The sequence below is a fragment of the Mizuhopecten yessoensis genome, unplaced genomic scaffold (genome assembly GCF_002113885.1).
Source record: "Mizuhopecten yessoensis strain PY_sf001 unplaced genomic scaffold, ASM211388v2 scaffold11097, whole genome shotgun sequence".
NCBI lineage: Eukaryota > Metazoa > Mollusca > Bivalvia > Pectinida > Pectinidae > Mizuhopecten > Mizuhopecten yessoensis.
Genome location: NW_018408878.1, coordinates 358951 through 370930, shown reverse-complemented (window position 1 = coordinate 370930; position 11980 = coordinate 358951). Strand labels below are relative to the sequence as shown.

General features: G+C 33.8%; 1 protein-coding gene across 1 annotated transcript in view; it reads left to right on the top strand.

The window, feature by feature from the left end:
- The first annotated feature begins 7613 nt into the window (after positions 1-7613).
- LOC110465678 (Down syndrome cell adhesion molecule homolog) overlaps positions 7614-11980 on the top strand; it is a 109771-nt gene continuing 105404 nt past the window's right edge. The window contains exon 1 of the mRNA XM_021521643.1: positions 7614-9009. Within this exon, the coding sequence (XP_021377318.1) occupies positions 8925-9009 (85 nt within the window). The 5' untranslated portion in view covers positions 7614-8924. The remainder of the gene's footprint in view (positions 9010-11980) is intronic.

Below are 11980 nucleotides of genomic sequence, written 5' to 3'. Positions count from 1 at the left end.
TAAGGAGCGCAGAGATGATTACGATTTTTACACTTCGCTTTATTTTCTTTCCGATTCATTGTTTCCTCAAGTCTTCATTTCTTAAGCATATCTATAACTGTTCTAGTGTTGCTAAATGAATCCGAATTTCATATTGATTTTATTAAAAATAAATTACATTATTATTCTTATCCATGGTTTCACAATTATTCATTTTTCAATCATACCTACAACTATTCTAGTGTCGCTTAAAGAATAAGAATTCCATTTTGATTTAATTCAAAACAATTACAATATTATAACTACAGCAATATTTCGTTCTTTTGCACACGAAGAATTTATTTATTGTGATAAAAAGATATTGACATCGTCTTTAAGGGCAGGACAATTTTGTTCTCTTTTTCCTTTTCTTGACGTGGTTTTGCAACTTTCCTTCCGTCTGTCTTGTTATCAGTATTTGTTTGTGTTAAACTCTCTACAGATAATTGAGACTTTATAATCAATACCTGTAGCAAAAGTACGCACTAACACGCCATATCTCGGAATGATCAAAATCTTGTTTAACATGAACAACTTACCATCAAAGGTTTTGGGAGTGAATAAAGGTGAAGCTAACATGCAACCTGTCTGTAACGTATTGTTAGCTTGACGGGAAGAAATCACATCTATGATGGACTCATTTTTATCCATATGTTTTACTTCAAAACAATTCTATATAAAACCATACAATTAGACAATAAACATAAATGCACCAGACAAACAAAGTATATAAAGTGACTAAATAACGGCGTTGTTTATGATGAATTCAGAGTATTCAATACTGTATTGGTCTGGTTTGTCTGCAGGTGTGAAGTTGTGTAAGAACAGGTACTGCATGATCTGCTGACAGAATATAATTACGCCAATGATGTATTGCGGTATCAGTATCGTAGCCAGACAGCTTGGGTTGATGACGTAGGTTGTTGATTTACAGTTGGCACGCGTCTGTTGTACTCCTTGTCTGACCAGCATTGTTATGATTTTTTTTCGGAGATGTTGGTAAAACACTGCATGTGTCATCTCTTCGCCGATATAGACGACACCATTTATTTACGCATAATTAAACTTACAAGTGACTTTTGAAAGCACATAATTGCAAATGACAGCCTGGAGTTGCCGACCACACAAAGATAATATTGGGTTAACCTCATTAAATTTCATTAAATCATTTTTATAATTGTAAGACCGTAACGTAATTGAAAGACATGCATTAAAATGACAATATAATCACCAGACATACGAAGAAAAAACACATTATTGAAGAGTTTGTTTGTAAAACCAACAAATATAAAGAAAACATGAAAAACAAGCATGCTTCAACTAAAAATATGTGACCTGTTGATGTTTTTGACACACAATTAAATACTTATAAACACAATGGAAATCACGCTTCATAAAAGTTTGAAGTGAAGTATAATTTTAGGTATATAACACAGTTTCTATACGGAAATGGTAAAAATGATCATTCATGTTATAATGGAATGGAAAATTTTAAACTGTCACTGATTTCCTGATGTAATACAAAATTACCTGTTTATCATGTAGACAACGAATAACTGCACTAGTTATTCGTGTGTGGTCGTTTCACGTCTACTGGAGAATTATTGTCAAATTATCGAAACAATACATTCGATTATATATATGAGTTAACATCGGGTGGTAACTGTGTGAATTGGGCCATGCCATATGGAGCAGGGATATAGCCACATTAGCGTGTTACCCGAGTAATAAAAAACTACAAAAGAACAGGTTATCTCTGCACATATCAAAGACCGCTGTCCAATTTTTGTAACACGATACAACAGCCTTGACACGCGAGCAAGTCACGCGAGAAGGTCACGCGTGATTTTGGCACGCGCCATACAAGAAGCTGACAGATCCAACACACTGGCATGCAGTAAGATTTTTCCATGTCATACACTTATGTGAATTCGTCTGGGTTCAGTTTCTAATAATCCTGCGATCTTCTTATAGAATTATGATGAAATTTGAGTAGCGACTGGCACTATAATGATCGATAGAAGGTCGTTTGGAAACCGAACAGGAAATGCTCGTGCACGTTATGAGCTATCATAAAGGCAATGGCGTATGGCATTATTGGTACTATACTGAATGATACAGCTTATCCAAAGTGAAATAATTAAAGAAAAAAACATTGGAACAGTTGCATTTCCACCCTGGAGTAAGCGATAATAATAATTTTTCTTTTGTGTGAAACTGTTTCTTTTAATTGTGATCTATTCTGAATTTCTGAAATCTAAGTACAAAATCCTGAGATCAGCATTCTAAATGACATATTGCAGAGTTAAGAATTCGAAAATTAGCTATACATAAGTCTCTCCAATATATAACTTAAGTACTTTTAATATTATTGTAAAATACTTTAAATGTGATGCTGTTACAAAGGCTGCTTGTCATAGGGGGCGTGGCTCAGAGTAACGTGATTTAAGCATCAGTTTTCTTTCTGTAAACGTTTTCATACAAAATCGACATATTTACTTGGTTTATATTACTAAACAAAGTTGATAATAATCCAATTGTCATCATTATCTAACAGATGTGCTATTGTGTCGACTTCATTTGATTTACATATCAGGTGATAGTTTACATTGATCCTTTAAACCAGATTTGACAGTGACAGTGCATAGTCCCCAATTAAGAGCTTTTAGGGATATGGACATTTCCTGTTAAAATACTGACTTCTGTTGTTATGAAAGGAATGAATTTTGATCATAAATATCTCTTGTTATATCCGTTGAGTATAGTTTTACGTGTATTTGGCCACTATCAAAATGTGTTTCTAAGATGAGATATTGCACATTCATTCATTTATTCATCCGTCCAACCATTTTCTTTCATTCATCCATCAATCTATCCGTTTTCATTCATTAATTCGTGCATCCATCCACCCGTCAATCCATCCATTTTTATTCGTTCATCGATCCATCCATCCATCTTTTTAAGAATGTTTATCACGAAGGTAAGCTCTCCTGCATTTTTTCTTGCAATTTTTAAGTCAATTGTATTTTCTTATAAAACAAACTCGATATTGTGATTCCTACAAAGCCATGCTTGTCACTTTTATGAATAAAAAGAAATGGTCCATAAATCGCGGTCTTCTTGGATATACAGATTTCCTATATAAGGTTCTTGAAACACTTCCTGAGTGAGTATCGATCACTCTACTATCAGACAAAGATGCACCATGAGAACATTTCCATCTGATATTGACTTCCGCAGATGTGCATTGCTGCTGTCAAAAATCCATTTAGTCCTATATTATGTGGAAAGATGTAAATACAAAAGACATATTCACAGATGTTTTACCATTTTGAGACGTGGGCAACACACCTAACCATCGCCACGGTAACCTATCATGTGTTATTTGTTTATACCCAGATAGTGAAGTGAATTTGCTTGAGTTGTTGATATTTTTAAGTGTCTGCTGTCTAGACTCACCATCACACATTCACTGACCACTGGCCAAAGGGCATGTAAATCAAAGAAACATTTTGTAAATAGAAGACATACCGGATATTTCCTGCTTATAAGTGTCCTTATTAAAAACACTATCCATTTGCGGAATGTAATAACTTCATTATGTTTAGTTGAGTTTTGCGATCAAATTATCTTGATATTTGGTAAGAGATAGACAAATAAGAGGCCAAAGAAGATAGAAGAAAGATAATTTTCGTATTTTACTTTTTTAATGTTATTCACGCGTGTACGTAGTGAACTATTTGCTCTTAATTATAGAATAAATGTCTTCAGTTTTTGTTAGGATTTGAACTATTAGTCTTTGAATGGTTTCGCTTATTATAATAGCTTACCTACAATATCAGTAGTACATTTGCCGTATCGTTTAGGAAATCATCTCATAATATAAATGTGTTAATATATATGTAGTTTGTTGATACTGCACACAGGGCATATTGCTTTATTACTAGTTTGCCTGCTTTTTGTAAATTCAATAATATATCTGTTGTTTGAACGTTTTAAACAAAGTATATGCATGTTATGACGAGTTAGGCTCTATACTTCCTAATTTTGTTGCATATTTATTTTGCATTTTGGTTTGGCCGAATTTCACGCCATGAAAATGTGACGAGAAAAATAATGATCAATATCAGTACTTTCACCACTTAAATATTAGACCAAAACAGAAAATCTTTTCGGTAAATATCCCCTTAGCTAACTACCAACATTTTTCGATATTGCATTCAATGCGGGTTCGAGTCACGGCACGGCACTGTGTTGTGTCTTTGAGCAAAATACTGTTCCAGTCTACTCAGCTGTAAATGAGTACGTAGTTGGGTAGTGCTAGAATTGTAGAATGCTAGCTGTGAGCGCCGAAATGGCAGCACCGGCTGTATGCTTCCCAGAAAGATATTGGCTTGTTGCAAAGGCCCTATAACAACGGATAATAGTTTGTGAACCGCTTTGAGACGACCTACGAACTAGGTTGTGATAAAGCGGTATACAAGAACCTCGAATTATTATTATTATTATCATGTACACAGGTTTTTGTCAGTAAAATATACGAACTACTACGTTTCAATGTATAACCATAATTACGATAGAACAATGTAAAACAATTGGCTTTGGAATGTAGTACAAACGTGATTACACTGCAATTATTTGTCATTGAAATGTTATAAAAAATGGAACATAACTGTCGATAAATGTGTTTTAATGCCACTACTACCCACTTCAATATAAAATACATATCAATGAAATGTAACATGAACGTCATAACAACGTTAAAATAATACTTGGACAACAAGACATTCAGAAAAAATACATTATTATCCAAACTGTTAACATACAGTGTCTTCATCAAGGTGTCGATACGTTTTTAAATATTTGCTGTTGATATATTTACATAATATATATTTACATACATTATTATTTGTATAAACATAGCCATTGTTAATACACATTTACTTCAGCAAAACAATAGATCAAATTGCAAAGTATAAATTTCATGTAAATTGAAGTCGAACATCTTGTCTATTCCGACGAAGTTTTATTTCGTTCGGGTTTCACAGGTGTCGCAGTATAAACAATCACATGGATGAAAGGTATTTATTGCGGTCATTGTCTTGTCAGCAAACTACACCATGTTGACACAGTATATATTTTCACTATACAATCATAAAAGCAACGCTTTGCAACACATTGTATATCGATGAAATCAGAAACACTAGATTACATTACATGGATATGTACATTGTTATTACACTTTAATTACATACTATCACTAGTTTGGTGTCAGTGACCTCCTTAAACGTAGCATATCGGTCATTTATTGATGTACACTAGGTGATGAGTCTTATTCACGTGATGTACTGTAAAGCACGTGACATACTATCAACCTTTCAATTTTAGCCAATTCCTCTTTTCTCCACGAGTTTTTTTATTATCGTAAATGGAACACGACAACGGCATTATGTCCACTAATTAATTTTGACTTAATGAATGTTCGCAAGGTATTTTTTATTTGCGATCGAGGAACCCCTTGAATTAAGACTAAATTGTTTATCTCGCTGAATATAAGTGACTTTCAGTAATATTAGATCAAAAATGTTGAAAAGATATTAATATCATGTTTCTATATGTATTGATATTGAGGAAGACATTATTTAATAATGATCTTTTCCATGTTTAAGTATGTTGGAATATCTAGCATTTTTTTTTTAAATAATAGGCTGTATCATGTTCAGGTAGTTATTTATATATATCACGATACGTCTAATAATTGGCTAAACCATGTTTAAGTATGAATATGTAACAGCTTTTGTTTAATAAGGGCTTTATCATATTCAGGTATGTACGAATGGGTTGCAGCTTTTGTCTAATAATAGGCTATAACATGTTTAGATATGGATGAACATGCAGCACTTATTGTCTAATAATTGGCTGTATCATGTTTACGTATGTATAAATATGCAGCACGTATTGTCTAATAATTGGCTGTACCATGTTTACGTATGTATAGATATGCAGCACTTATTGTGTAATAATTGGCTTTACCATGTTTACGTATGTATAAATATGCAGCACCTATTGTCTAATAATTGGCGGTACCATGTTTACGTATGTATGAATATGAAGCACCTATTGTCTAATAATTGGCTGTACCATGTTTACGTATGTATAAATATGCAGCACTTATTGTCTAATAATTGGCTGTACCATGTTTACGTATGTATAGATATGCAGCACTCATTGTGTAATAATTGGATTTACCATGTTTACGTATGTATAAATATGCAGCACCTATTGTCTAATAATTGGCTGTTCCATGTTTACGTATGTATAAATATGCAGCACCTATTGTCTAATAATTGGCTGTACCATGTTTACGTATGTATAAATATTCAGCACTTATTGTCTAATAATTGGCTGTACCATGTTTACGTTTGTATAAATATGCAGCACCTATTGTCTAATAATTGGCGGTACCATGTTTACGTATGTATGAATATGAAGCACCTATGGTCTAATAATTGGCTGTACCATGGTTACGTATGTATAAATATGCAGCACTTATTGTCTAATAATTGTCTGTACCTTGTTTAGGTATGTATGAATATGTCACAGCGTTTGTCTAAAAATGGGCTATATCATGTTTAGGTATGGATGAATATTTAGCAGCGTTTGTTTAATATGGGCTTCACAGTTTTAGGTATGTACGAATGAGTTGCAGCTTTTGTTTAATAATTGGCTATACCATGTTTAGGTAAGTATAAATATGTAGCAGACGATGTAATATACTGAACATAATACATCAACAATGGTATGGTAAAATTTAAGGATATCGCACACATACAAATTTCAAATGACTCACACAAGATTAAACTTGATTAAAAGTACTGACACATGTTGTAAATCTGTCATAGAGCACAGATATATTTATATATATATATATAAATTGAAAGTGGCATTTGTTACGTAATAAAATTGTATGCATACCACTAATTAGGACCATACTAACATATAACTATAAATATAACATTAACTACGTATATATAGTGTCGATATGACATAAGTTACGGATACCCATTGTAATTATGAAATTTGTTACGTTCTAGTGGTGCATGTTATTGTCAAGATTGCTTTCAGAATAATAAAATAGTATATATCCAATAACACACCTTGTTAAAATCAAAAAACATGTACTTATAACACGCCATCAATATTGCAACCATAACAATGAAAGTTACATAGTAGATATATATGCAAACCTCATTGTATTGATCAGTTCATTAATTTAAGAAATATAAGTGTACATATGAAATACTATTATACACACACAATACATTTTCTGACATTTATAATATAGGCTACATTACTAGCTCGTTAGCACGATGCAGTAGTTATACCCGATAACACATTGCCAGTGATAATTATTCTCGTTACGTAGAGGTCGACAACACATGGCATATTAAAAAATGTGGGCCGGACCGAGCTCTCGTACCCTCGTACATTACACTGGCCGACCGATCGATCCATGAGCGCACGTGGTGTGTGTATCAATATGAGACAGGCCGGGCCGGCAGGGAGCGGGACAGTCACCTGTATGGCGCTAGGTAGCAGACGACCACCAGACTACAAGCAGACGACAGCCGCCGATACATCGTTACTGGCCAAACAGAATAAATGTGTGCAAACCTTACCGACCATATCAGGACAGAAGAACATTAGCGGACTTTCACATCATAACACAGTCAAATGGACGAACTATCAACCCTAACTGTTCAAAGGAGAATTATTGACGTAGGAAACAAGCCGAAATGTTAGTTACAGCACAGGCTACAGTGTAAGAAGCTGTTCGGACTTCACTAAGAAACGACATTACAACGTAACATCTTAAATGAAAGTCGTTCGGAAATAGTTTGACAGAATCACAACTGGATTCAAAACGATATTAATAAAAAGCTAAGGTATGAATTGAATGTGAACGGCGGAATAATTTTAAAACTCGTTGTGGAACTCTTTCACGAGGAACTTACTTGTCCAAGGTTTATATCACAAGGACAATACGCCAAGAAGCAGTGACCACACGAGCACTCCATATAAGGAAGTGAACGTGTGAGTAGGCCATTATAGGTTATAACCACCTTACTGTTTCAATGGTCAGGGCGGAGAGGTTCCAAGCATGTGTGTCATGTTTACACTGGGTTCTCAGGAAATATGGATCGGTACCTTACGAGATTTAGTATGTGTAATATAAACCTACATAGTGCAATATAAAATAGGGGTTTCACCTAAAGTGATTGATACGGTATGGTATGAATATTTGAAATTAAAAAATCATAGATTTATTTAGTGTCAATCATTGCGACCTGGCGAATTTAAAGTGAAGCTGCTTTTGTAGTGATTGATTGTGTTTGGATATGGTCAAGACCACTATCCAGGAGAATGTGATTGCATTGTGAAGCGTTTTGTGGAGTTAGAAAACGACTGTCAATATTTGTGAATGTCTGTTAAGGCCTTGGTCCATCCACAGTACACAAATGTTAAAGACACGCGAGTGATGGCTAACACACATATCTATTATACAGTTCAATAACAACTTATGGAGAAACCAAATCAAATGTAATAGAGGCAAATGTAAATGTTATACAACCGGCTCTTGCTTTGTTATTATATGGTGGTTTCAGGAAGACGTGTGGATGCTACCTAGTCTTTAGTTGACGTGTGGATTTTACCTGTCTCAGTATCAACAGTTGAGGTGACGAGTGGATTCATTATCAGGTATTGAGGTGAAGTGTGGATTTCATCTGTTGCAGTTATCCTCTTTGAGGTGACAGTTGTGTATTCGACCTGATTAAGGGGGATGTGTGGATTTTTATCTACGTTGACGTAGTACTGGATGCACGTGCTGGACTATGACGTAGTTAATGAACATGGAAGAGAATAACGTGAGGATGATGTTGAGGATGTTTGCTGCTATGGTTTTGCTGGTTTTGACACCTGCCTCTCAAGGTAAGCACACACACACACACACACTGCACGGTCCGTGTTACTGTAATACAGGAATAGCATGTCTATTAATACACACGGAAGATGCTGTGTCAGTTCTAAACGTGACAAAGATAATACAGAGGTCATAATAAAGAAATGATAACAGAAAATACAATAAAGAAGTTGACACAATCCCGTCCCATTGCAAGCCAAGAAGACACAACAGCCATTCGCCTTATACGATAGAGTAGACATATAACCAATCATTATACATACCTCATCGCGTCTTCTTACATTGTATGTAATGAAGTGTTTTCCTAATATAAGAATATCATGACTGTCTCAGTGATTTCACTCTATTCATCTGTCACTGTATCTGCTTGTGTTTTGTCTTTTGCAGTCACTTATAGCTATTGAACGATAGTACCCCTTAGTCCCTCTTAAAGACATGACTACAAAGTATTTCTGCGCCAAATATAACATTACATATACTGATGATGTTACGATATAATAATAATCCATAGAAATGTGCTATTTATAGCTTATTCTTTTGTTTATATAGATTATGATATAGGGTTCTTCAGTCCATGTGTATATACAACTTTGTGTTGTTATGAGATCTAACAGATATGTATAGGTTATTTACAAGAGATTTTACAATGTCTCTCATCCTCAACTCTCATATTTCGTACACATTTTAACTGCTCATACAAATCATAACAAACCATTGCTTTGTTGTATACAAACGATCTTATCATAGAGATTCATTCTTATGTCATACCCAAGAAACACATGTACGTTTACATCACATCATGGTATACCTAGCGGTGAAAACCCCCCGCGTTACAATCGATGTTTAGCGTGAAGTCAACAACCTAAGGATTATGTATTGCACTTTAAATACAGATTACTGCGTCTGTACTTACGAGGAACATTTTCGCTTCAAAACATATAGAGTTAACTTTGGAAGTGTCTCAAATGTAGGGTTGAGACGAATTTAATGATGTTCGGAACATTATCATTTTGCCGTACTTCAACATGATTTATGTAGTATACTACTAGTTTTTAACATTTGCAGATAACACAGTTACAGTGTTGTTGGCTATTAGTTGACTCTATGGTGAGAACATTATATCTTGCCAGTGTTCGTTTCCTAATGTATTGATATACAGGAATGAATTCGATTGCAGCTATTGCCGAGCTTAACAGTTTCTGACTTCTAAACAGATAGAACGTCCGTTACCCCTGAACATTTGTTTGTTTAACTCATTCGCCCCTAACCCCTATTTGAACCTTACCATATACAAGACTGGTCAAGTCCATTTGAAAATGTGGGGGTGAATGGGTTAAGTGAACAATGTTAAATGAAATATCATGTAATAAAGCTAAATAACTGCAGGCCAAAATATAGCATTCAGCAAGAGACCCTTTGTCATATATAATAAAAGCATATGGTTTAATGGAGAACCCTGTCGTTTAAAATCTCATCGCAATGTCATGACTTTCATAAGAAAACAACTGTTTGCAAAGACACTTTTCATCCTTACACTGTATAGTGATTTTATGTTCGATACATATGATTTCAAATGAATTCAAATGGCATACCTTTATTATGAGAGGAGTTTTCGTAAGTTGTGTACAAGCAGACCTGATGTGAAAGAGTGACAGCGTCTCGGTGGTATAGGATTTACCTAACTTTATAAAATGACTCATTTTATTACAAAAGTGTTCAGAACAAAACGAATATAGATAAAGCTAAACGTTTATTTTTATTGCGGTTATTTATGTCCTTTAAATTGATTTTTTTTCTATCTCCACATTAGGTGCTACATTCACACATAATATTACACCTAATGAAAGCAACATAATTTGAAAAATCTTCTTTTCAAAGGCGTATGACATTTTTAAAATTGTAAAAAATGAGTTTACATAAAACAAGTACATGTATGTCAAATTTATTCTCTGCATGAGGTACTCAATTCTAGCTTATATTGCCTTGTTAATGAAACGCTTTTGTCATTGAATATTTATCATATATTTATATATTGAAATCACTATATTACTCGCCTTCAGTACATATTGAAATATGTCTCTGCACAATCAATCTGTAATTATTAAAATACCTCAGTCTTTTATATGACACCCAACCTGTACAAGACTCTAATGTGAGCCGCTGTAATAATTACGTGAAAGTCATATCAATGTTACACTTTTTGTGTAATTCATGTTAATAATCCCCCATGGAAGCATATTGACCCGATATACATACGTTAGCCAGCTATTGTGTCACTACGCCCCTCTGCGGTGATACTTAGCCGTTAACGCAAACTCGTTGGGTGTAGGTATAATGTACGATAATAATTATATCTCGTGACATTTCGGTAAATCCTATTATACGACCATGTATTGCTCCTTCCGATGACCACACACGTCGCTGTATGTGATCGACGCCCATCTACTGCAGTATCAGGAATATTTGTGAGCTTCACATTTTCTAATCTTTACAAACATATATATGTCTATTCTTCGAATATATTTATTACGTAAAATATATATTCTACATCGATGCAGTATCCGACTTCAGTATTTGTATTTGTACTAATTTCAGAATGTTTATTGTCACTTATTCCTATTTGCATCGTTTGTCATGGGAAAACAACTACTTAAATGCTTATTAATTTACAAAATTATTTACTTTAAACAATACAACATTGTCTAGTATACATTGCTATAAGTGAATAGTAAATATTAATTCCTGATCAGTATAATTGTTATTACTGAGAAACATACACTAGTTGTAATTGCAAATATTGAATGTTATACATTGTAATTACTGACTTATGAAAATTGTAATTACTGACTTATATACTTTGTAATTAATGATAACTATATACAGTAATTACTTACTAATAAACATTGTAATAAAAGATCATTATATAGTACAATTAATGATATAAAACTGACTTAAAGAAACGTAATAATTAACTACCTA